A 25,687-nucleotide genomic window follows, 5' to 3' on the forward strand; every position below is an offset into this window, starting at 1 on the left:
AGCACCTCTTTGACTTTGGTCTTGGCTCGTAGACGGGCCAGGTTGTAGAGCTTGCCATCGGATCTGGTGTGAATGAAGACACCCTCGCTGCAGTCCTTAAAGGCGTATTGGAGGAGCATGGAGAAGAAGATTCCGAACAGCGTAGGCGTGAGGACGCAGCCCTGCTTTACTCCGCTGCTGACTGGGAAGGCCTCAGAGGTTGCGCCGTTGTAGGACACCGTGCTGTGCATGTTGTCGTGAAAGGACATGACCACAGCAAGCAGATGTGGTGGACAACCAATCTTCCGTAGCAAGCTGAAGAGTCCGCTTCGATTGACCAGATCAAACGCCTTCGTGAGGTCGATAAAGGCGAGGTATTGATGTGTATTTATTCATTGCCCTTTGTACCTCTGTTCCTCTCCTCTTTATTTTTTATTTATTTTTTCTTTCCTTTTTCCTAGAACATTCCCTTTAGCATTTCTTGCAATGCTGGTTTGGTGGAGATGTATTCTTTTAGTCTTCCTTTATCATGGAAACTCCTTATTTCACCTTCGATTTTGAATGAGAACCTTGCTGGGTAGAGTATTCTTGACTGTAGACCTTTGTTTTTCATTGCTTGAAATATTTTTGACCATTCCCTTCTGGCTTGTAGTGTTTCTGTTGAGAAATTGGTCGATAGCCTTATTGGAGCTCCCTTGTATGCTATTTGCTATTTTTCTTTTGCTGATTTTAGAATTCTCTCTTTGTCTTGGAATGATGTCGTTTTGATTATGATGTGCCTTGGAGTGGGTTTTTGGGGGTTCCTCTTCATTGGAACTCTCTGTGCTTCCTGAACTTGTATAATTTTCTCTCATCAGGTTGGGAAAATTTTCTGTCACTATTTCTCCTATCAGTTTTTCTGTTCTTTGTTCTTCTGATCCCTCTTTAATTCCAATGATTCTGATATTGTTTTTCCTCATGCTATCCTTTAATTCCCTTACTTCTTCTTCATACTTTTTGAGTCTTTTTTCATTTTGCTGTATTGTCTGGGAATTTTTCTCTACATTATCTTCTAACTCACTAATCCGATCCTCTGCTTCATTTAGTCTGCTTTTGACTGATTCTACTGTGTTTTCAGTTCAAAGATTGAATTCTTCATTTCTTCCTGGTTCTTGTTAATAGTTTCTATGTCTTTTTTTATGCTGGTGTAGTTCTCTGCAAGTTCCCTGTAATTTTCTTGGAGCTGCTGGTAACTTCCTTGGAGGTTGTCATAGTTGTTTTTAAGGTTGTCGAGTATATTGAGCTTCTTCACCACCATTGTTTTGAATTCCGTGTCTGACATTTGGGCTACCTCTCTTTCTGGGGATTCCTCTTTTCTTTTCATTGAGGGGTTATTTCTGCATCTTACCATGTTGGATTCTTCTTGTTTGTTTTTATTTTTTGGGTTTGTCTGCTTTGACTTCCCACCTTTGTGGTATGGGATTCTTTATGGTAGATCTGGGGGTTTCAGTGGTGCAGTCTCTGATCTCCTGAGCCTGCTGTCCTTGGGGTACCCTTTATGTCATTTGTTTATGCTGTCTGGTTATATTTGACATGTTCTTTGGTAGGATCTTCCTTCTAGGTAGTTAATTGAGAGTCACTCTGTCCACTTTATCTTGAGTTCTTTTGTGGAGATGCTGTTAAAGACATAAACACACAGCCCAGGCAGAAGACCCACACCCTCAAAAATATTCCCCACTCTCTATCCTGCTATTGTCAGCCAACAAACCAGTATTAATATAAATGTAGAGAGATTAGAGCTTTTATACTATAGGAAGATTAGATAAGAGTTGTTTTTAGGGAGGAAAAATATGATTTTTGAGAGAGGGGATGATAGATTAATAATAGTTGAGACTATGTAAGACAGTAGGTAATATTTACATTGTATGTTAATAACAATAGAAGAAAAGGATGGAAAATGCAGAATATAGTAAGAAAGTGGGATTGTATAGTATTGGATTTATATAGTAATTATATTCTATTATTTAGAGTGAAAGGGAGGCTAAACTAGACACACAAACAAACAACGATTAAAGAGAAAGGATGAGAAGGAGAGATTGCATGAAACAAATTAGAGATATAGTTTTGTTTTGTTTTTTTCCCCCTTCTTCTCTTCTCTTCTTTTTTCCCTTTTTTAAGGAATGGGAAAAAAAAGGAATGTTTTTACTCAATTCAGCCTTTGTGTGTTGTGTTCTTTTTCTGCGTCCCCAGCTGGTCTAATGTGGTGGGTCAGGGGTTCTTGTTCCTTGCAGCACTGGTGTGCGCCCGCGTTGGCCAGCACAGCGCACTCCCTTGGCGCCCACTGGAGCCAGCCGAGGTTCCTTTGCATGCTCGCCCCTGCGCATGCAGGGCAGCCTGAGAGCTTTCCTGGGGTCTTCCCAGCCGCGCTGTGCTCCAGGAGCTGGTCTCTCACCTCCCAGGGCGGGGCCCCAGACACTTGGGCACAGTGGAAGTGAGAGATTAGTGCCTATTGAAGCCGGGCCAAGGTGCTTCCGCACTCACGCACCTGTGCGCAAGCAAGGCGGCCCTAGAGCTAGCCTCAGTCCCACCAAGCCGCGCTCCAGGAGTTGGTCTCTCTCGCCTCTTAGGGCAGGCCCCCGGACACTTGTGCTCAGTGGAAGTGAGCGTCTGTGAGTCGCTGCCGCCCGCTGTTCCCATGCTGCAGCCGCCCGCCTTCCCTCACCCGTCTGGGCGGGCACGAACAGAGCCTGAGCTAGTGGTCTGCTTTCCGGCCTGGGGCCCGGCGCCCACGGGAGCTGGCTAGGGGTGTCTGTGCACGGTCCTCTGCGTGTTCAGTGGGCCCTCCCTGTGCCCATTGGGGCACTGATCTTATGTCCGTTGGGGAGTGTCCGAGGGACGCCTGGACTCACTGCTCCACACACCTGGGCCAGTGAGTGAGAGCACTTCCCTATGCGCGCCCCCGCGACCCAAGGGGAGGGTTGGGGAGTGGATGAGCGTGCCTCTGCGCCTGCGCTCCTCAAGAACAGCCTACCACCCCCAAACTTTCCACCCCTCTCTGCCATCCACAAGAGAAAAATATAAAGGAAAATTATGTTCTCACTTGCACAGCAGTACGCTGTCTCCTGTCTTTCAGTGCCAGATGCCACCTGTTCTAGTCCCGTCTCTGCCAGCGGGCAGAGATCCGCTCTCCTCCCGACTCCTCTCCAGGGCAGCCTGTGGTCGCCAAAAAGCCTTTGTGTACTTCCAGACGCAGCTTGGGCAGCCACCCCAGTCAGGAATCCCGTTTCATCCCCTTTTCCTTCGCTATCCTCACTAAACAGGTTGTTCCCAGATGGATTTTCTCTAATCCAGCAGTGCCAAGGCTCTACTCCTGCCAGTGTTCAGCTGCTCACTGAGATGTTCTGTCTGCAATTAGCCCAAACTGCGGACGGGTCTCGGGAGCCTGAAAGCGCAGCCTCCCCTCACTCCTCCGCCATCTTCTCCTCTCACAATGATTTTAAATGAGAGATTGAGTTATTTCTTATAGGGCTCTCTTATCATATTAACACATTTTCTCACTCCAGTAGCAATTTTAATGTCACACCAATGCAAAAGATAAGCATTAGTTAGTTTGGTAATTAAATGTCAATCCTAATAGTACAAAGCTCCTTAAAGTAAATTAAGGAGTAAGGAAATGGGATTGGAAAGGAAGCCAGCCAACCCAGGGTGGGCTATTAACCAGCTAACACCGTGGACAACTCAAGCCTGCACGGTGGAATACGCACTTCAGTCAGCCACCAGGGGAGTGAGTGGTTGGGTATTTACGCACCAACTCCCTTCCATCCCTGGTTGTGGGCTGTTCCAGGGTGCCTTGATTCCAGAGCACTTTAGTATTTCACATGCTTAGAAGAGCAGGCTCCAAGCTAAAGAGAAAATTCTCATGCAGGTGTATGCAGATGGACTTCAGCTGCTGAACAGCTAGCTTTAAGTGGAGGCTCTTAGACTGGAACTCAGGAGTGAAGGCACACACGGTGTAGAAGCAGCAGCAGGATTGAGCCAAGAATGGTTTCATGCAAGCAGTTCTCGAAGTCGTTAATTTTAACTCAGCCCTTTGTCTTTTTGATGTGACAGACATTACAGCTTCCTCAACCTCAATTCTTACAGCTTAGGTGTTGCTCTATTTTGGCCTATAGCTGCAAATGAAATTTCAAAGTCTAAGCATATATTTGCTCATTTAATGTAACACCAGAGGTCTAACTCTGAACTTTGGAAAACATCTATTAATAATTGACAAATAACAGAATTATCCAGATGTAGAAAAGGCAACACAAGAGAAAAATAAAAGCACCCTGGGGTTGCAATAACCTGTGAAAATGTTCACTCGACTAGTTTGTATCAGTGATTATGAACAGCATGCTAAATCAATACTTCAGAAATCTATATATGACTATTATAGGTCTGGGGCAAATGATCAGGAAACCTTGGCTGATAATATTGCAGCGTTTTCCAGGTAAGAAAACTTATTTATTTTTAAGTCATGTTTTAAAGTTACACAAAAACATTCTACCAAAGTAAGTTCTCCTAGTTTCAATGTTGATGATGTGGAATTATTTGTCTAGATATATGCTTAGTAGAGAGGGGATAATTCTTGAAATTGTGAGAACTCTTGGGCTTTTAACTTGTTTTAAAATATTTCAAGCCTGGGACTATTGAACAGTTGACTGAAAAAGGCAACTCTAAGTACCCTCACTTGGAATGATGTGGATAACTAATTTAAGTATGTAGAAGAACAATGGTAAATTCTGATAACCGCATTTTCTTTTTCTCTGAGCATGATGGGGGCCTGTTTATGGTGTGTGAAAGAGCATTAATTGCCAGATAATCATCTTCTCTGGCTGAGCCAGAACAGATTGTTGCCTCAAATGTTCCTATCCTGCTGGCTTTGCCCCTTATCATTCATTTTGATTACTGTTGTCTAAACTTTCACTTTAGATTTCAATTTGTCTATATAGCATTAATCTTTCAACTTTGCTGTTTTATCTCTGCTCCAAAGAGCTTCATTTCTCTTCCCACGTTAGTTTTCCCTTGACTTTCATATTTCAAAGCACAAGATGGTGGGTGTCATGGTTTTTGGTTTTTGCTTGTAACAAAAACAAGAAGCACAATAACTTTAAAAGAGTACTTTATCTCTCAGCAGTTAACAAAAAAAAAAAATGGTTTATTTGCTCAAGTACAGGAGAAGAGCCCTCAATACACTACAATCTTTCAGGCTCATCCATTTACATTATAGCCTGTAGTGAAGCCAATGAGTGTCCTGGGTGCTCATTGATGGTGATACATTAAAGAAGAAAGGCAGGAAATATCCAGGGAAAAGAACCTGCCTTCCTTCTTGATTTCTTCTTTAGTCTAGGCAAAATCCCTCAAAATCACTTTTCCATGTCTGAATTAGGAGAAATGAAACCATTCTAACCAAGGTGTTCCCTGGCAAGCAGCGGAGACTCCCTGTAAATTAATGTAGGAGCTCGAGAATGGGGGTCTCTCTCAAACCCTTTCTAGCCTTGACTTTGTCTCAGATGTTCTCTGGAAGCCAAACGAGCTGAGAAAATGCTGAAACAGCCATGGGAAAGGAAAAGTTGGCTAAGAGTAGAGGAGGGGCTTAAGATTCTTGAGGAGTTTTTAATGCAACAAATGTGAAGGGCCATTGCCCATGTAACATCTCAGTTCTTTTTCTGTGTAACTTGCTGCGTGACCCTTCATCCCTCACCCTGCATCCAGCTGATCACATTGAACTAAGAATAGATTTTGTGCCAGGGTTGTTGTGGCTTTGGGTTGATGGGGTGAAGAGAATCAACCTGAAATCTCTCATTCTGATTTAAATGAAGACTACAAAACAACTAGACCTCAAATAGCCTGTTGTGACACAATGACAGTGTACTTTAAAGTCATTTATGAAATTTATATACCTCATCCTCTGACAAGTAGAACAAAAGGTCATTCACAGTTACAGCTTTTATCTCTCTGCACTTAGCTGTGACAACTGCATTTTGGAGTGTGGGGACATGGGACACTTTGATGACCCAGAAGTTGCTTGGAGACATTTCTGGGTAACACTTGGGACTCTAATATTATTGTGCCCCCCAACAAAAGGACAAATAAAGTCAAATAGATAGAACCACCCAGAAGAACAGATTATTCTATTACAAACATGACAAGAACAGAGCAAATGTCAGCTTGCTACATCTTACAAGTTCTTACCTGATTGGAGTTTATTTTAAAAAGAACAATAATTTTCCCTGACCATGTAGCTCAGTTGGTTGAAACGCTGTCCTGATGTGCCAAGGTTGTGGGTTCAATCTCCAGTCAGGGCACATGCAGGAGTCAACCAATGAATGCATAAATGAGTGAACAACAATCCATATTTCTTTCTCTCTCCCCCCCCTAAAAATCAAACAAACAAACAAATAAATAAATAAAGCAATAATTTGATTCTCATATATTAACTCAATGTATCCTTCTCAACAATGGTCTGCACATATTTTTTGGCATCTTGCATAATTGTCATTGGTAGAAAATGATTCTATAATTTGAGCATTTAGAAGTTTCATGATATTAGAAAAGGAAGCTATTCTCATTCCGGTTGCATCACTTATTGACACTTTCACATAACAGATGGTAAAAGTGATATCATTCTCTTTTAATATTTGAGGAGCAATATAAACTTACCAGTGGCATTTTCAGTATCCTTTTCATAAGATGTAAATGTCACAGAATCATTTAGCTAGTTTGCAAAATGGGTAAGTATGTTGCTTTTTGATCTTACATTATGAAAAGTAGCTAATTGTCTCTTGTTTTTGAGGATTCATATGGAAAGAGATCTCATATCACAACTCTATTTTTTTCCTTCCCTGCCTTCCCTCTGTCCTCTTTCTTCCCCTCCCTTCCACGTCTCCGCTTCTACCCCAAAGCTGTGGTTTCTTTATCCAGACAAGTGTTGACACACACACACACACACACACACACACACACACACACAGAAACACACACACGCAATCAATGCACCATTTCAGGAGATACAAGGGACTTCAGAAACCACTAAAAAATGAATGGTAGACAATAAGATTATAAAAATTCTATAATATATATCTATTATGTTTTAAATGCTCAGAATAAAATATAAGGAGGAGAAATTAGAATGCAATATGGTCACCTTACCAGAATTATAAAACATTAATTCACTGTTCAGTTGGTGGGATTCAGTAACAACACACAGCACAAACAGCTGGATGATGAGTGAATGTCTTCCTTCAACAGACTCCCTCTTGGGGAGTGTGAATGTCATCTGATTTTTTGACAAATAAAATTTGAGGCCTTTGTTGGATGTGAAGTGTGGGTCAAAAGCCATGTGAAAGGATTCCCACCTTTACCCTACTTCTTTTGCTCAGGCATCTTATTTTTCATCCCCTATAAATGTTTTATTATTCCATTTGTTCATTTGTTTTGCCAATTTTCACATACTTTTTCCAAAGTGGAAGTGTCAAAAGAGCACAGTCCAAAGTCATAATCAACTCCTACAAATTTGGGGGGAAAAATCACTTAAGTTGGGAGTGGTGTTGGGTGGGACTTGAAAAGTTACTGAAACTATCTTACAAAGTTAGTTGTAATTGCTCTTTGGAAAATGTCTAAACGTGGAGGACTTTTTATTTAGAGAACTTTTTTACCCACTCTATTATCGATTTTTGTGTAATTTTGTCTAAGAATTGCATTTTGTGCATTCGTTGATAAGTCTCCCTAACGTTATCCTAAGAACAAACAACAACAAAAAAAATGTGTAGGGAAGCAGGAACAGAGTTAAACTGACTGCGCCACCATGTGGACACCTGTAAAGTTCCTGAGATGGAACGGAACCTCGAGTTGTGAGAATTGGGCTTTTAAAAATGTCCCTCTGCCACACACATGCACAGCTGATGCTCTGCAGTTCTGTGTGTGCTCTTCATAAAAGCTTCCATTGTTTCCTCAGCTCTAAGTAAATATTAATGCCTTCCAAGGCCTGCACTCCAATATCTGCTATTAAAATCTCTTCCTTTCATTCTAATAATACACTTAGAGGTGATTAGTAATAAAAACGTTCTTCAAGGCTTCTGCCTGTCCCCCTTCAAAATGGGGATGAAAGAATCATGCTGTGAGGGTCAGTGGAGGAGAAGAGATGCCCAGAAGCAGAGTATGTGGTGTGACAGAAAATAATGACGATATAATGTTCAAAGGCATTGCAAAGAAATCACACAGTAAAACTTCTTTATTTTGCTTTTCAGGGGCTGGATGTTTTTACTTCATTATATGAGGAAGGGTTAGATTACAGACCGTTAGCTATTGCTCAAAGTAACATGAAGGCAGAATTTCTCCTTCCGCTGTAGGAAGTAGGCTTCACTTAAGACTTCAGAGGTTCTATTTATTTTGGTTACTCCATTACTAAATCACACTTCACTATGTTAGCTAAAAACCTCGCTATCCTGGAAGCCGAGTTAAATGTAGGTAATGAAAATTAAGTGCTGGATAGGTACGTATGCGTATGTACTTACGTTTATTGTCTTAGTGCTCATTAGAATAGGGCTGTATTTTCTTCTGCTTAAGTCAGTTACTGACTAGGAGTAAAATAATCCTGAAAAAACAGGAGATATCATTTTTGCTGAGAGGAAATAAAACTAGTTCTTCTGTAAATTTTACTAGTGAAGTTTTGGTTCTTGGTTTTGGTGTTTTTTAAAAATTCATTTTTTCATTTTAATTTTATTTATTTTTAGAGAGATGGGAAGGGAAGGAGAAAGAGAGGGAAAGAAACACTAACATGTGGTTGCCTCACATGCACCCCCAACCAGGGACCCAGCCTGCAACCCAGGCATGTGCCCTGACTGGTAATCGAACCAGTGACCCTTTGATTCACAGGCTGGCACTCAATCCACTGAGCCACACCAGCCAGGGTGGTTTTGGTATTTTTTATTGTAACACAAAACAATTGCAGGCAAAACCATTTAAGATAATGTTCAGTAATCAAAAAAAATTTAAGTCGAAAACTCCAGTCTTTGCCAAATAATATTTCTGAAGAAAATAAATTTTAAACTGAAAACTTATCTTCCCTTATTATTATTCTTCAATGGATACAGAATTCAGCTTAAGGATTTTGAAAAAGAAAATATACTATAATTTTAAAAGTAACTGCCTGAGGCAGTTACTCTGTATACCATCTTCAAATGGCCTGGGGGAAGTGAATTGAAGGCTCTATGTTCACAAAAAAACTTTAGTGAATGTTCATAGTGACTTTATTTATAATTGTAGCAAATTTGAAATGTCCTAAATATCTCTTATCCGGGGAAAAGATAAATAAACTGCGCTACCTTCTAACTGCGGAATACTATTCACCAACCAAAAGGAACAATCTAATAGTTGCAGCGACATGGATGAATTTCAAATGCATTATGCTTAGTGAAAGAAGCCAGGCTCACAAGCCTACTTACTGATTCCATTTATATGATATTCTTGCAAAGTAAAACTATAGGGACAGGAAAACGAACAAACCAGATTAATGGTTATTAGAGGATGGGTAAGGGGAGAGTTCCACTACAAAAGGTAATGGGGAAATTTTCCAGGTTAGTAAACTGTTGTAGGTCTCGATTGTTTTGGCAGTTGCACGACTGTATGCATTTGTCAAATCTCACAAAACTTTACACTCAAAGGGGCAAATTCTACTGTCTGTTAAATATACTTCAGTTTGAACAATGGCTTGAGAAATTCATTATTACCTCATTGCTTTCTGTCTTAACATTCAGATTGCCCCCTTTTCCTTTAGCTCTGTAAAGTAATTTGCTTGATGGGAAAAATAGAAGAAAATTTTTTCTTTTTGTCTAAGGCATAATGTCAAAGCTCTAATTATGCTTTTGAAATTCTGTTTTTTTTAAAAAAAATTCTAGATGGAAGCTCTATCCACGGATGCTCCGGAATGTTGCTGAAGTAGACCTGTCGACCTCTGTTTTAGGTCAAAGAGTCAGTATGCCAATCTGCGTCGGGGCTACAGCCATGCAGTGCATGGCTCACGTGGATGGGGAGCTTGCAACAGTGCGAGGTAGGAAGCAGGTCACCACCCAAAGGGACAGAAGAGCACTAACGTTTAGTGACTCCCTGCTCTGTGTGTACCACATTTCCCTGGATGTTTTTACAGCCACAGAAATTAAGCTCATTGACTCTGCCCTCAAAATGCCTGGTCTTGCACATGATGCTCCTCTATTTTTGAACTGTATGACTGGTTTTATCAGGTGTAAAATGGAGATAAAAATGCTGCCTTCCTTCTCAGGTTGCACATACAATATAAAGTGCTTAAAATGGTGTCTGGCACAGAGTAGTGACTCAATAACTTTTAGTTATTTAATGAGAATTAATATTAACATCTCAGAAAATGGAGGCCTGGGTCAAACAGCTCGGTAGTGGCAGACATGGGATTTAACCTCATGGTACCTTATTTCAAAGCCCTTCCTGCCTCCCTCAAATGCATAAGACTGTCACAATGAAAGAACAAATGCAGTAACCTGATTGGTGGTGTTTTCTGCCATAAATTTGGACCATGTTTTTTTTTTAACTGATGGTTTATATTCCCCATAAAGCATTTCCTACTGCTTTAGGAGAAGGGAATGATGAGAGATTCAAAGATGATATAAAGACATTTCTCATTAGAGCCAGTGCTCTGCAACTGTGGACACTGGAGAACGTAGGCACAAATGCTTACTCTCCCCATGTTCTGCTTCAGAAACTCATACAAAGTTGGGAATGAATTCTGACTTCTTCTGACTCTAACAGGCAGGGCAGGCAATTCAGGCCCAAAGAGTAGCAACTAAGTACTTTTTGAAAGCATTTTAGTTCTAAGAATTAAGCATCTCGTGGATTCATTTCCCTCCTTGTAATGTCTTCTGCAGAATTCTGCCAGGGGTATCAGCATGAGCCAGTGAGGTTGTACTGACACACTTAGGTCTGAGCCTGGAGCTGTTTTGAATTCTAGGACCATGCACCGAGAAGTGGCCTCTGGGCCGCAGTCATTTGTCTGCGGTAATCCTGAAATTTGGGCAGGGGGACGGAATACTAAGTGCCTATCTATTTGAAGTTGGGACTGTAGAGATCTTCCCAGGCATGCCATAGATAACAACCATTAAAACTAAAGAAAATAGGTCCACATAAGAAAATGAAACTTCTGTGGTCTAAAATTGTTATAAACAATGAAAACAAAAAAATAGGATACTGCAAAGGTTTAATGTCCTTTCTGTGTAAAGAGCCCTTATATTTGAAAAATAAAATAACATACAATACAAAATATATGGAAAGATGTAAATAAAAAAAGACATAAATAGGAAATTCACATATAGAGAGATAAAATTACCAATAAACATGGACATTGTTCCATTTCACAAGTAAGTAAATGTAAATTATAATCATATTATATTTTATAATCAAATTATTATTTTTAAGATTATACAGTTTGGCCCTGGCTGGGTCACTCAGTTGGTTAGAGTGTCATCCTAATACACCTAGGTTGTGGGTTTAATCCTTAGTCAGGGCACATACAAGAAGCAACCAATGAGTGTATAAATAAGTGGAACCACAAATTGGTGTTTCCCTTTTTCTCTCTCTCTCTTTCTCTCCCTTCCTCTCTCTCTAAAATCAGTAAATAAAATAAAAAGATTATACAGTTTGATGAGGTTATAAAGAAAATGTGTATTTTCAAATACTGTTGACAAGAGATAGAGTGAAATAATCATCTAGAAAATAATTTGGCACTGTGTATCAAAGTCTAAAAAATGTGAATTCTGTGTGATGTCGTACATTTTCTTCTAAGAATCCCAGGGAAATAGTAATAATTTTGAGGAAAGACCTTTTTCCAAGGATGTTCATGTCTCCGTTATTTTCAATAGGAGGAAATTTGGAAAAAGAACACATAATTGGAAATAGGTTGCAAAAAAGAGGGCACATTAAAAATGAGATAAATTATTTAAAAATCATATCATAGAGTGTAGTGGTATGGAGAGAAATGATAATATAAGAAAATTTTAAAAAACAGTTACAAACAATAAGAAGGCCCTAAAATGCACTTATTTTTAAAGACTAGGAAGGCAGATTACTCTTTACAAGTGTTTATATATGACTGATAGGATTGCTCCTGACTTTATATTCTTCCTATTTTTGTTCCATACTCATAAAATTTCCTTTGAGTTATTGTGTAAGAAGAAAACAATACAAACTAAATTTATAAGAGGAAAGAAAAATAGAGACAGGACCATGAAGAGAATGGAAAAGAAGCAGAAGAAGGCAGTAAGCCGAACTCACTTTGTAAAACACCCTAGAGCCTCCAAATTATTTATATAGGTATTACTTTATTTGATGTTTGACAGGTGTCACTCTCCCCACTCTGTGGGCAAAGAGCCAGAGTTCCAGAGAAAGCAGTTTCCTTAGCTAGTAAATGGCAGGACTACTCTCTACCTCACTTCTGGTGGAGTTCAACGTCAGTGCTCCTTATTTTTGGTGGGGTGTAAAGAAAAGTGAGAAGAAAGCTTTTTCCAAACTATAATTTGATAGCCGGGTAGGACTATTTTATCCAACATTATTTCCTCCTGGCACTAACCATGAGGCATTATTAAACACCGATTGTAGTATTCCTTTACATTTCTTTATCAAACACCTATAAAGTTATTAGCATGTTCCAGGCGCTATTCTGAATATATTACAAGTATTAAAATGTCGAGTCCTTGGAGCAGCCCAAAGTAGTAGTATTATTAAGCCCATTTTACACAGCAGATGCATAACTTGCCCAGGGCCACATACAACTCATAAATAATAAAGATAGGATTCAGACTTAGTCAGTCTGGCTCCAGAGTCTGGGCTCTTAACCTTTAATTTCCAGAAAAATTCCATAAAATGCCATGAGGGGAAGCTCATTTATTTGTCAATTACAATCTCCTAAAAGTAATTACTTTATCATTTTAAGAGCATTCTGAGCAGATCCCGCAGGAGAGTGAGATACTGGATAGACATTGGGATAAGGTGGAACAGGCAGAGTAAAGGTGGGTGCCACGAGACACAGAGGAACTGGCAAGGAAAGGGTACACTCAGTGCCCTGGAGAATCTAAGATTCTGGATCAGGTTCCTGTCTGGCAGTGATATCACAGTTTATATTCCAGATTTGCAGTAGAACCCTCCCTCAAGGATATAAATAAATATCCTTAAGGTTTTCTTCTATATTCTAATTACCACCTATGGGTTGATGGTCTATGCAGTATTGAGACTAATTCTGAAAACCAATGGTGATCGTGATCAGCTCCTGACAAAGAGTATCCCATAATTGGCATGCTTTGGCTGTGGGATGAACAGGGACCTTGGAAGGAAAGGATGCATGTCTAGAGATGCTCTTGGTGCCTGGGATAGATTCCCCTGTTATTTACCATTGTATCAGAACCTGCCACTTTTTGCCTGCCATTTTCTCTGGCAGCAGAATGACAAATGTTAGGATGGATGGGTTATTACTGGGTGAGTGGGAACAACCCAGATTAAAGACTTGCGCTCACATGTTTGTTTCATCATTGGCTTTTGGAAGGATGCAAACCAAGACAGGCTAACTCAACATTATATATAAGCAAACGCAAATTTAAGGAAGAGTGTAAGGACATTCATATTTGATAGAGATTACTTTCTTTTCTCAAAACTCAGAAAACTGACATGGAATTAGGCAGCTGATATGTGATTCACTCTATTGCTTCAAAATATGGAAATCCTTGGGGAAATTGTGAAAGTTATGGAAGTTGTTTAGAGGACTTCTTCTTTATCCCACCCTCTTAATTATCTGGTCCCAAGTCAAGGTTCCCATTTTCAGGGTCATGGCCACTAACTAAAAAAGTTGGGGCCAAGTTCAAGGGGTCAGAGTTAGTGGGCAATTCTCTCGGGAGACAGCATCCCCTTCAGCCTGGTCAGTAAGTGTAGGTGAGGTTTATTCAAATTCCCAGAGAATGGTCTGGCCTGAATAATTAAAATGCTCATCCAGAAAGTTCTGGAATTTGCCATGGTACCACAATCTTATCTTCCTTGTTGGCTCTTCAGACTTCTTCACAGGGCCCTGCTTCAAGGGCCTTTGGCCTTTCTTCTTACCACTGCGGGGCACATCCCCAGTCTAAGCTGGGCCTAAGAACAGAGCTCTACTTTCCTACACGGCTATGTGGTTGTAGAGTGGCCAATGAAACGGCTCTTTTTTTTTTTTTTTTTTTTTTTCATTTTCAAAGTGGCAATGAACAGGTGAATTTCAGATAAACAACAAATCATTTATAATTGCATGTCCTGTATGTTTATTTGCTATATCTGGCAGTCCTAATCGAACAACTGCTCTTACTTTTAGGGGTTCTTGTGAGGATTCCATGAGATAAATGCTAAGGAAAGCTTCCCAGAATGCGGTGTCCTTTTTATTTGCCCCTCAGAGTTCAGAGTCCCCCAAATCTTTCTCTTCTACACAAGAAAAACGCTTTCAGGAAAGCACACTCCATTTATGCCTTAAAGGGAGTGAAAAATGGCTCTTTTCACTTGCTGAAGGCATTTTTGTTTGTTAAGCTTTATGCAGGAACTTCAAAAAATGGCTTTAAGGGACAGGCTGGTGATGTAAATATCCAAAGAGGGACGAAGTCCAGGAAACAACAATGCAAGCTCCCTGGAGACTAGCAAACCTGAGATTTCAGTTTCCATAAAAAGGGGGCAGCCCTAGCTTGGTGCCAGTTAACTGGTGCTGCAAGGCAGTGAGGTGTGGGGCTGCCAATCTTCAGAATTTTAAGAGAAGCCAGAAATCTTGATTTTTATGTGCAATCTCCTGGTTTTTAAATGTTGGCAAATTAATCAAAATTGGGACAACAATGTGTGGGCCAAAGCAAATACTTCTGTGGGCTACAACTGTCCCTTGGGCTGTCTGGCTGGGCTGGGACATCTGATTTATGTGGAAATTCATCACTACCAGCTTCACTTCTTGTGACAGGTCCTTTGCACTCTCTAGGATTATGTCGTTTCCCCATTGATAAAGTGAGCAGCTTAAGTGAGATCAGTGGTTTACTCACTGTGTCTGAAGGAGGCTGGGGTTGTACCCAAGGATCTCAGAGAAGCTAGGTGTGTCACTGAGCCACTTCTGTTGCATGTTGAAGTTCAGAGAAATGGTTCTTTAAAGAAAAAGTTCTGCTGCTAAGACAAAAACAAAGGGAAAAACAAACAAACTCCACAATGAGCCCTGGCTTGGTGGCTCAGCTGGTTGGAGCCCTGTCCCTGTACCAAAAAGGCTGAGCGTTTGATCCCTGGTTTGAGGCACATATGAAAAGCAGCCAATTCATGTTTCTCTCTCACATTGCATTTTCTCTCTTCCTTCCTCTCTCTTTAGAACCGATAAATATATCATTGGGTGAGGATTTAAAAAGAAACCTCCACAATGAGAAAATTCAAAAAACAAGCAAACAAACAAACAGAAAATTCCCAACAAGAGTAGATGATCTTTATAATTTTTTTATTCATGTAGTAGTTTTGTGCTCATTAAAAATTTTATCAAATACAAAAAGACACTGTAATGGAGCACAGGTCCCTAAAAAACAGAGAAATCCCCTAAATCCTGCAAATAGGCAAGGGGTGGGAAGGGTGTCAGAGGAGCAGAAGGCACAGTACTTAAGACACATTGCATAACAAAAGTAGATTAATGAAGCCAGTGCCTTCTCAAAGAAAACGGCAACTTTAATCAATGAAAATGTGACTGTGAGAAGGTGGGCTAATGGAGTCACTCCCAACATAGTGGTGGGGGGCAGGGGCAGATCACTGGGCATGTGCATGAGCTGCAGGGGCCAGATGCCCCAGCCTGGACTAACAGATGCATGTGCATCTGTGCATGGCTGGGAAAATTTTGCCTTGACTAAAGATGGCAGCCAAAAGAAGGTCAAAGACACTGGGGAGCTGACAAAAATGGTGGACACCATAGAAAAAGCTGGATATTCCCATTGGCTTCCTGCACATGTGGGATTTCAGGATGGCCTTTTAAAAGAAAAGGATGGAAAGGCGTGCTCTCTCTCTCTCTGTTTCTCTCTTGCTCACCCTTCTAATATGGGTGCTTGGTATGGAGAAGTCTCTCTCTTAGTTTGGAGCTTGGTGCAAGCTCTCGCTCTGGGCTTTTGGCATTTGGACATTCTGGGCCTCTTGCCCTTCTCCCTGCATGGATGGGAGCACTTGTAGGACCAGGAGATGCTAGGCCCACTGGGGGCTTAGACCCTGCATGGTTGGAAGCCCACTTCTGGAGGCAGGGTCCCACGCTGGGACGTGTGCCTCCCTGGCCTCTAGCTTCTGGGACACTATGATCCACGTAGCCCGGCACATGGTTTCCGGACCGTTACATGGAGACCAAGAGCAGCACAGCCCAGGTCCTGAACGAGAGAGCTGCTGTGAGAAGATGGCGACTCTGAAATCCACAGGTGCCCACACCAGAGAGGATGGAGATCTTTTTGTGTGACCCACTTAAGGACAGATAAGGAAATGGGAAACTTCTGGGCATGGTTTTGACCTGTAGTCTTTTAGGGAGCAAGAGAAGTTCTGGGTCTCATGGGGGAGAAGGGCTCAGAGCAGGAGTGGTCTCAGTACCCCCAGGGTTGGAACCCTATTAATGAAAACCTGTTTCTCTCAACACAATTGTTGGGTCAGATATTATAAGGGTGTCAAGCAGCTGAAGCCCAGTTTGCATGGTTACTAGACCATTTAAAACAGAGAACTGACCTTTCTTATTTTTCTGAAACCCCACTTCTATTCTCTGCCGTCTACAACCTGGAGAGCGCGGATTGTGGGGAGACCTCTTGTGCGCCTCTGACTTTCATTTCTTGCGGCTGCAATAGAGGAGGGCACGTAGATAAACCTTTGTCTCCGGATCTTCCTAAAAACATAAATTGGTGTTTAATAAATGCTACATAACTCTTAAAAGGGATACCTCAAAATCTTGTGGAAAATGATGACAGCAACGAATGTGTGCCAGGCAATTTGAATTTATTAACTCATTTATCCTTGACTACCATCTGAAAATGTGTGAGCCCAAAGCTGTGAGGATCTTTCTCTAACTCCTGTGCATGTGAAAACTGAGGCTTGCAAAGGTTTAATACTTTGCTCAAGGTTATTGATCCCATATGCAATGCTGTCAACAATATCATGGTCAGTTACTGAAACTTTCCAACGTTGTTAACTGCAGCAAGAACTCTAAGTCAAGCTCTGTGCCTAGTCTTGGAATATTAGCTGCAAATGTTCTGTTTTTATAGTTTTATCCCTTTAGTTTTGAAAGGATGGAATAAGCCAAAGTATATGAAACTCATTAGGAAATATGAGCCCGCATAAAATTCAGAAATAATAGGGCTTGAATTTTAAACAAACAAAAATTTAAACTCTTAAGATAGAAGGGAAACAGCTGGGAAACACCAAGTGGACAGCAGTTTGTCATGCATTGTATTATGAGTAAGAGATTTATTGCAGTAAGTGATGTAGTCAACATTTTGATAATTGACAATTGTTATATTTAAGCAGTCATATAAATCCTTGTACTTATAATGGCACATTCATTTGAAACTCTATTAGACTGGTTTTTGATTTTTTTAAGTTTTATCATTTATATGAACTTCAGGGGTTATTATAAAATCATTTCTAAAAATATTTAACATATTGAAAGAAATAGCAATAAAAAACATAAATTCTAGTAGCATGTAAAAGAGGTGGTCTCATTAGGTTAAATTTCCATCTTACAAGGTAAGTAGAGCATCTCTGACTTCTTAAGGAACCAGTTAATAAATGCTTACTATTCACTGAGGCTTTTAGGACATTACCATGGAACTCTCTCTGGTTTTATGCACAGTGGCTGTAATAAATTTTATTTCATCCTCTAAGGAGCTACATTAGCTCTTTTGCTCCATTTAAACATGAAAAGTCAAAAAGGAAGAGAAAAAAAGGGATTAAACAAGCATTCGTGTGTCCTGTTGCTTCTAACTTGTTATATGGACAAGTGCCACATGAGGGAGTGCTGGGACCTCAAATACAGAAAAATTCTAACCCACCTAATGTGTTCCAGGAATGCTCAACATATTAGCAAATTCTTATTAAACTGTCAAAAGAAAAAAAAAAGATTTTAAAAAGAAATTCCTGCCCCTGGATGCAATTAGAGGCTACCACACAGGATTTGATGGGCCATAAAACCATTAAATCTAAACACTTTCTTTTTGAGCCTAAAAGGCCAGAACATTCCAAAGTGAAGTTTTGGGACTCAGCTCTGACTTGACCACCTATTAAGGTGCAGGTGGAACAGATTGCAGAGGAACACAAAGAGCCATACAGACCCCAGCGAACTAAATTAGGGTGTAGGTGAGAGCTTTAGCTGTTGAATTTTCTGGATTTTCCGAGATTAAGTGATCAACCCTAACATTGAGTGAAAGACCATTCAGCAAGAAAAATTGTCATTTCCTTTGCTCCAGACCCAAGTGATGTATATTTGAAAGCTTTATTGATTTATATATTTATGTGTTGTACTAGGTGACCCAGTAGATATACATTTCAGCATAACTACAAGGAAAATATTCCTGTTATTCTCAATTTTACCTAAGCCCAGGAAAAGCACCAAATTTGCTTTAAATGAAGCTTTTGCTCTTTCTGAAGTGAGTGTCTTTTATGCAGCAGAAGCTTGGACTTTACATTCCTATCGTTAATCCTCACAATAGACCTGTGAGGTGATTATCATTTATTATTCTCCACACTTGACGTGGAGGAGCACAACCTTGACTAAGGTCTAGAGCTGGTCGGTGGTTAAGGCGGGGTTTGATCTGTTTTGTTCTAGAGTCAGACCCAGTTATTTGTCTTTGTTCATTTGTTATCAGTTTTTACTAAGAAGAAACAAAAGCAGGGAGGACTAATGGAGAAAACCTTATCCAAATTACATCAGTTAAACATGTTGAAGGAAATACCTCTGCATCATTGTAGTAAAAACCATCAATTCACACCTTTTCTCAGCTTTATTTTTAATCTACTTCAGCTGATTTATGTTTTGAGTCATTTTTGCCAGCAATCAAAAGTCAATGGAATGCTCCCTCTGCATACACATATTACACATACATACATATATACATGTATATTTACATAAACATATACATGCATACATATTAAATGGTTATAGACTTTATATATATGCATATGTATTACATATATAAAATATATAATTAATATCTAAAATTTTTCAAACAATGATAGTTTCATTGTTTAAATAGCTATTAAAAATTAGACTTTCACTGTGTTAAAGACCAACATCACATGATATGACTTCTAGAATTTTGCACCCTAACTTAAGCTATTAAACAGCTTTCTTGAGAGGATAAAATTGCTTTTTCTCAAATTATTAGTGTGCCTGATGACAAAGCATGACTTTGAGAAGTCAGAGGCACACGTGTGTATCCCAACACTGAGGTTGTTCAACTGAGGGAGGTGATGGGCATCATCATGTGCAAAGGTGATGTTCCTCGCAACAGTTTTAAAATGGCATTTTATTGTGGTGTGGTCTCCATACGACCCGCCAGTTATGCCCAAACCTGACAACTCAATACAATGATAGAGTAATAACCTGGGAATCATTCCAGTACAGCTACTGTTTTAGTCTGTTGCAGAGTTCTGCCCCAGAGATAAAGAGGAAGCAGGGAAGAGGGGCCTAAGTTGTCATTGAGACTAACAGTTCCTCAAAAATATTCCCATACAGTGAAAAAGAGTTCTTGAGGTTGTGACAGGGTGATCACTCATGATTTTACTGCTCAAATTTAGATAATGGACCATCGTGAAAGCCCAGGAAAGATGAAATCTGGTTTCCTGGCCTTTCTTGGCAGTGTTTAAATTGCTTAAGTTTCCTTAAATAGTAAATTAAGATTTGCTTGACTGCTTCTAAGTATTTCAAGCATAATTATAGAGGAAGTTTTGTTCTTCTCTTAGATTACTAACTTCAGAACATTTTTTTTCTAAGAAATCTCAATGGTAATTGTAGACATTCACAGGACAATGTCAATTGTGTCTTTAACAAACCTGAGTAATGGTAGTTCCTGTTGCAAAGAAGGGTTGATACACTCAGTGGATGTGAGGGTACACATTTATGCAAACACATTAGTGTGTCAGACCCTGAGTTCAGAACCACACAACTGCTTGGTACTTTGTCATTGCATATTTTCACCATTACACCATGACTTCCTGTGCAGATGACAAAATGCGTTTTCTTAACAAAATTTCAGCACAGCTGTTTTGATGACTAAATTTTGCAGAAGCTTTTTAATCAAGTGTACTTAAAAAAACTTGAGGCCCTTTGATCATATTACCCCTTTTCCTTCACACACATAATTTTGGAAACTTAACTCACCTTTCCCATAAAGGAGAGCTATTTTCAAAGAAATCATTTGGACCCAAAGTAGCACATTGCTTCATTGTTCTGTTCTAAACTGGGCATGTGGTTGTCCCACATGAATCAATGTTCCACATTATAGATGTTTACTCCCATTGATAACTCACATTTTATATTTTCCTTTGTTTGTTGTTGTCATAGTGGCTGTGGATGAACATCATTCTCAAATGTATTATTATTCCCTTCCTCATCAATCATAGCACAGCAAACTTTAGTTTTACTTGATGACTCAGCATCTTCCTTATATGTGTAAACCTGACATTAAACATTTGGAAGCAATTTTACAATTAGTAAGTTGTGCTTTCTCAGCTTTGAGTAACCTCTCTCCCTTCTTCCTTATCTTCTGTCATTTTACTTTTATTTTGCCATTTATTTTTGCTTCTAATTTAAAAATTAGGAAACTGGGCTACTCCTAGATAAGCAAGCTTATAAAATATGTCAATGATGGTTAAGTATGCCGAAGGGTTAATACTAGTGCAATTTAACACCTTGACTTTAAAACTAGTATGAGTTGACTGCATAAGAAAATGTGGCAGATAAACCTGTGCCTCTCTCTGTAGGGACACCAGTTGGAGAGAAAAGACACATTCAACAGCAGGCTGTGACTGGCAATTAGAAAGCTATGCATCAGCCACTGCCAGTGCTACCACAACCCACATGTTCCTTCTCCCCTGTTTTCTATAAGGTTCTATCTTTACCTGGGTCATCAGATATCTCCCATTAACTTGGTGAGGCCTTGTGAATGAAAATATCTACCTTGTTCTTAAAGTATTCTCTACGAATAAAAGCATTAATATCATTGGAGAGCTTGTTAGAATGCAGACTCTCAAGTCCCATCCCAGACCTACTGGGTGAGAATCTGAATTTTATCAACATCCCCACATGATTCCTCTGCACATCAAAGCTTGAGAAGCACTGGAAAGAGTCTGGAATGAAAGTTCCCAGTAGGGAACTTCCCAACCAAAGGCATAGTTCAAATCCTCAAAGATGAAAGAGTGTTAAATGTAGCATGAATGGCATGCCCATCTAAAGGCCACTAAGATCTGCTGAGAGCCAGCTGATTTCAGGATAACTGAAATGCAGCAGAAAGTAAGAAGTAGAGTCTAGATAAATGAGAGAGATGTATACAAAGTGGTTTTTAATCAAAGAACTGGGACAGGTAGGCTTAGTGTCCTGCCTCTTAAAACCCAAGTCTATAACTGGCTTCCTGTCTTCTCTCCTCCACATCCACATCACCTGGATCAAAAATAAACATTTTCATTAAGGCCAGAGGTAATGCACAACCCTACCAAAATCTAGAAGCACATTGCATTTCCCAGCCATAGGGAAGATTCTGCCCATTCATGCTGTTTTGCAAAGCTCTCGTCCACTTAAATCACTGTACATTGGAGTTTAGAATTTGTATCAACCCCAGAGGTGGCTGCATTTATATCTAATCTGAGTTGATATAAACCTCTGTAGTGGGTTTCAGGTTCCACAGTGCATGAAATTAACTCTCTGTCGAATGGCAGTTTGGCCATGCTGAACTGCACTCAATCTTATGCCAGCTCATTGTAGACCCTTGCAACATTTCCCACCCTAGGACATGTGATGTAACTCTAATAAGAAACTTTATTGTGAGTGGGTCTGAGGGTAACTTTTGTTCTGTTAAACAGAATGCACCAACACTTTCCACTAGCCCACAGCCCATTTCGTGCTGGTGGGCTGAAAAGGGTCATGGATAATATTTAACAATGACATTAATCACATTCATTTCCACATAATTATATTTACACTTGTATTGAAAATGATAGAATGTGTGTTAGGTGCTATTGAGTCATCTTCAACTCCTGGAGACCCTATAAGTGAGTGAGTGACATCCACAAAGTCCTGTTCTCAACAGCTCTGCTCAGCTCCTGCAGATGTGTGCTTATGGCTTTCTTTTCCTCCGCTCTTTCCCAGTAACCATTTGGGTTCTTTCTGACTTGGGATTCTCATTTTTCAGCGCTCTCTCTTGCTTCATTCTGGATCCTGCTCACAGGGTTTTCAAAAGAAAACAGGAGAATAAGAAAAAGGAATGCAGCAGTGGTTTCGCCATTGCCTTCTGCTGCACTTGCACTTGGGTCTGTGGTGTTGCTGTCACAAAACACCTACAAAGCGTAAGCATCCCAGGAGGGAAAGGAAACAGTAGAGAAACAAGATAATATAGTGAAAAGTTAAAAATGTTTTCTGCCAGGTATTACTGTTTGATGGCTGGACTAAGCCAATGCTGACAGCCCTTTAGATCTACTTGCAGTTCCCGCCACGGAGTCTGTAGACAAATTAGAGGTAGGGCTGAAGGGTTGGGCAAAGCTATGATTCTGCTGCACCTCTTGGATTATTTGCTATTGTTTTGTCCTTGGCTTTTCAAAGTGATGTGCGACCTAGGAAGGTAGGAATTATCTTCTTTGATATTCTTGTCCTTATAGGACCTAGCAGAAAGTTTCTTGGCCTGGAGAGAATTCTTCTGTCCTTTAATCACTTTCTTATTTATAGTCATGAGCACACGACACCATATGTGCAAGAGAAAAGGGGAAAGGGTGTCTTGAGCATCAAAAGCATTGCAGAGGAAAGCTGAGGATGAAGATTATGAATAATGTTGTTAACAAACCCAGGTCTTGGCAAAATGAGGAGAATTAAAAAAGCTATGTAGAACTTCTTTTCCCAGATAATGTTAGGTGTTCTTTCACTTAACCCTTAACAATTGCATGACCTTAGAATTTACACAGAAAATGTTCTCAACGTTGCCTCAATGGACTACTATCCAGCAATCTATGAGGAGACAGGGCAGCCCTTGTGCTTATAACTATTTTGGAGATGAATTATGTCTTGTGGGTGGCAAGACTGGGTCTGTAGCCCAGGCCTTTTGACTCTCAACCCATCATGTCCTGTTGTTGTCTTTCCGAGATTTAGATATTATTTCCTAGGTTATATATATGGCTCTGTCTTGGATACCTCAGTGCCTGAGAACTTACTAGTGTTTCTTTTAGTGAGTGTGTATGTTAACACATTTTTAAAATGTCAATGGCATAATGTATTAAAGTTACCTCTAAATTAAAAAAGAGAAAGAAATGTCAAATACCAAATGTCTGAATATATCATTTAGAGTAATGATTTTCAACCAGTGAGCCATAAGAATTTTTAAAACATGCACTGCTTGACTATTTAGTGAGGGGCACTGACCTCTTTTCCCTGAGATTTTCAAATACAAAATTGACAACAGTCAACGCAATAGCTGTCTGATGTGAATGATTCAAAATTATACCTATCTTTTTGTCACATTGGCAAAATATATATTTTTTGGTGTGCTACAGAATTTTAGTAATTAGGTTTTGTGTACCATGAGATGAAAATGACTGATAATCACTGACCTAGAGCATGAAAAGTTTAGGTGTCTGTCTATCTTTGAAGATATATGTTAAGGATGATAAAAGGGGATGAGTGGAAGAAAGAAAAGCAAGGGAGTAGAGTCCTGTCATACAGGGTCACTGTTTACTTGATGGTGTAGCCTTCTGGGTATGTTAGCCAAGATTTTTAGACTTGGATTTACACTAGGGACCTTCATCATGAGCAAGAGCCAGGAGTGGCCTTCATAGCAATATCACCTCAGGGGTGATCTCCATTTTGCCAGGAGTTGGAAAAATGCAACTTGCACCACAGTCTTTGGTAACTGACCTAGAAGTTGGGAACAGGTCTCTATCTATGCAAGTTGACCCCTGTCCTTTGTAAAATAAAATCTGGAAATTGCTGCTTTTCAGAGCAGCAGGTCAGAGTTTTATTGTAGAAAATGAATAGGGAGAGAAAACAGATTTCAGAAACATTTGTGCTCTCAAGCTCTGGACTAGCATAGCCCTGATTAGAACTTCTTAACAAAGTCTGGCTATGCAAGGTCACTTGAGATGCTCAGATACTGTCTGTGGTGCTCTAATATGGCTCTGAATGTCCCCAGCTCTGCCAGGCATTAACTTTTAAATTGCTGGATTCGGAGAGTAAGCCAGAGATTATTTTCCAAGAGACTGGAGTGATGGCACATTGAAGGAATTCAAAAGGGGGGTTATTTACTTTAGAGCCATGGTTACTTACCAATTGGGGTGGAAAGAATTCTATATTTCAAGAAGCAGCATTGTTATTCTGGTATGTACCAACTTAGTCCCAGATCTGTCCTTAGTGGAACCAGGCAAATTTGATAGTATCTCTGAATGGTTCTTGCAAAATCCCAGGCTCCCTTATTTCATTGTAACATAAAGCTGTGTTGAAAACAATGGATGTAATTCAACAATAATTTTCCTTTATCACAGCAAATAATCACAAGTAAATGGGGATCACAGTGATGAGTAGTGTATGTTTCAAGGAGTGCGGATGCTTCTAAGTTTCGCTCCTGTTCTCTTCTGAGAGTAATATCTTAGTCTCAGCTCATAATGTGTCAGCACAGACTCTGATATTCCCTCTGCATCCAGAAAGAGTCTCATTAAATTCATCAAGTCACCAAATATTTACTGAATGTCTACAACTGGAAACAACTAGTAACTTAGAATTTTGGGGGCCCTCCGATTCAAACTTTCAGCCCCTATCATTTAATCTTTGGAAAACAAATACTTAGTACCAATAATATCAGGAGCCATTAGTACTGGAGCTGAGAGACTCAGGAAAATAGATGCCTGGACTGACCTTGCTTTTCTTGGGACCTATATAGCAAGAGATTTCAGGCAAAATGTTTATGAGCACTGACATGCAAGCCTGAAGGTTTAGGTGATGTCAATATTTTTGATGCATGGGTTTACATGGTTTTAATGATCTATATAGAATGTCTGTAGATACTTCTTATAAAGTAAAGACCTTATTGAAGATATTTTTATTCTTGTTGGGAGAACTGCTGATGCCTTTGTGTAAACTACAAAATGGTGCTCATTTAGCTGGACCATTTTGTGTAGCCACTCTACTCTTACAGTGTGTGGCAGGCCTTACCCATTGTTTTCCAAGTTTCCATGCCTCCCCAGAGCTGGCAGCTTGGTAGTGTCCTTCGGGCATGTGGCAAATCTGCCATCTTGGTTGTCATGACCCTGAAGGATTGGGGGAATGCATTTATCTATGCATACCAAAGGAGTCTTTTGGGCACCCGGGCACCATTGCTCTGGAGGAATAGTCAGATGTACTGGGTTCTCCCATTCTGCTGCCTGTCTCTGTGTGACCTTTCTTCGGTCACATCCTCTTCAGGATGCAACTTCTTTGTGGGAAATTGATGGTTAT

General features: G+C 40.0%; 1 protein-coding gene across 1 annotated transcript in view; it reads left to right on the plus strand.

Moving 5' to 3' along the window:
* Positions 1-4,271: 4,271 nt before the first annotated feature.
* Positions 4,272-25,687, plus strand: part of HAO1 (hydroxyacid oxidase 1) — a 48,511-nt gene continuing 27,095 nt past the window's right edge. Inside the window, exons 1-2 of the mRNA XM_090285218.1 lie at positions 4,272-4,447; positions 9,897-10,048. Of these exons, the coding sequence (XP_090141344.1) occupies positions 4,311-4,447; positions 9,897-10,048 (289 nt within the window). The 5' untranslated portion in view covers positions 4,272-4,310. The remainder of the gene's footprint in view (positions 4,448-9,896; positions 10,049-25,687) is intronic.

Source organism: Furipterus horrens, unplaced genomic scaffold (assembly GCF_987537825.1).
Source record: "Furipterus horrens unplaced genomic scaffold, mFurHor1.1.pri manual_scaffold_8, whole genome shotgun sequence".
Lineage (NCBI taxonomy): Eukaryota > Metazoa > Chordata > Mammalia > Chiroptera > Furipteridae > Furipterus > Furipterus horrens.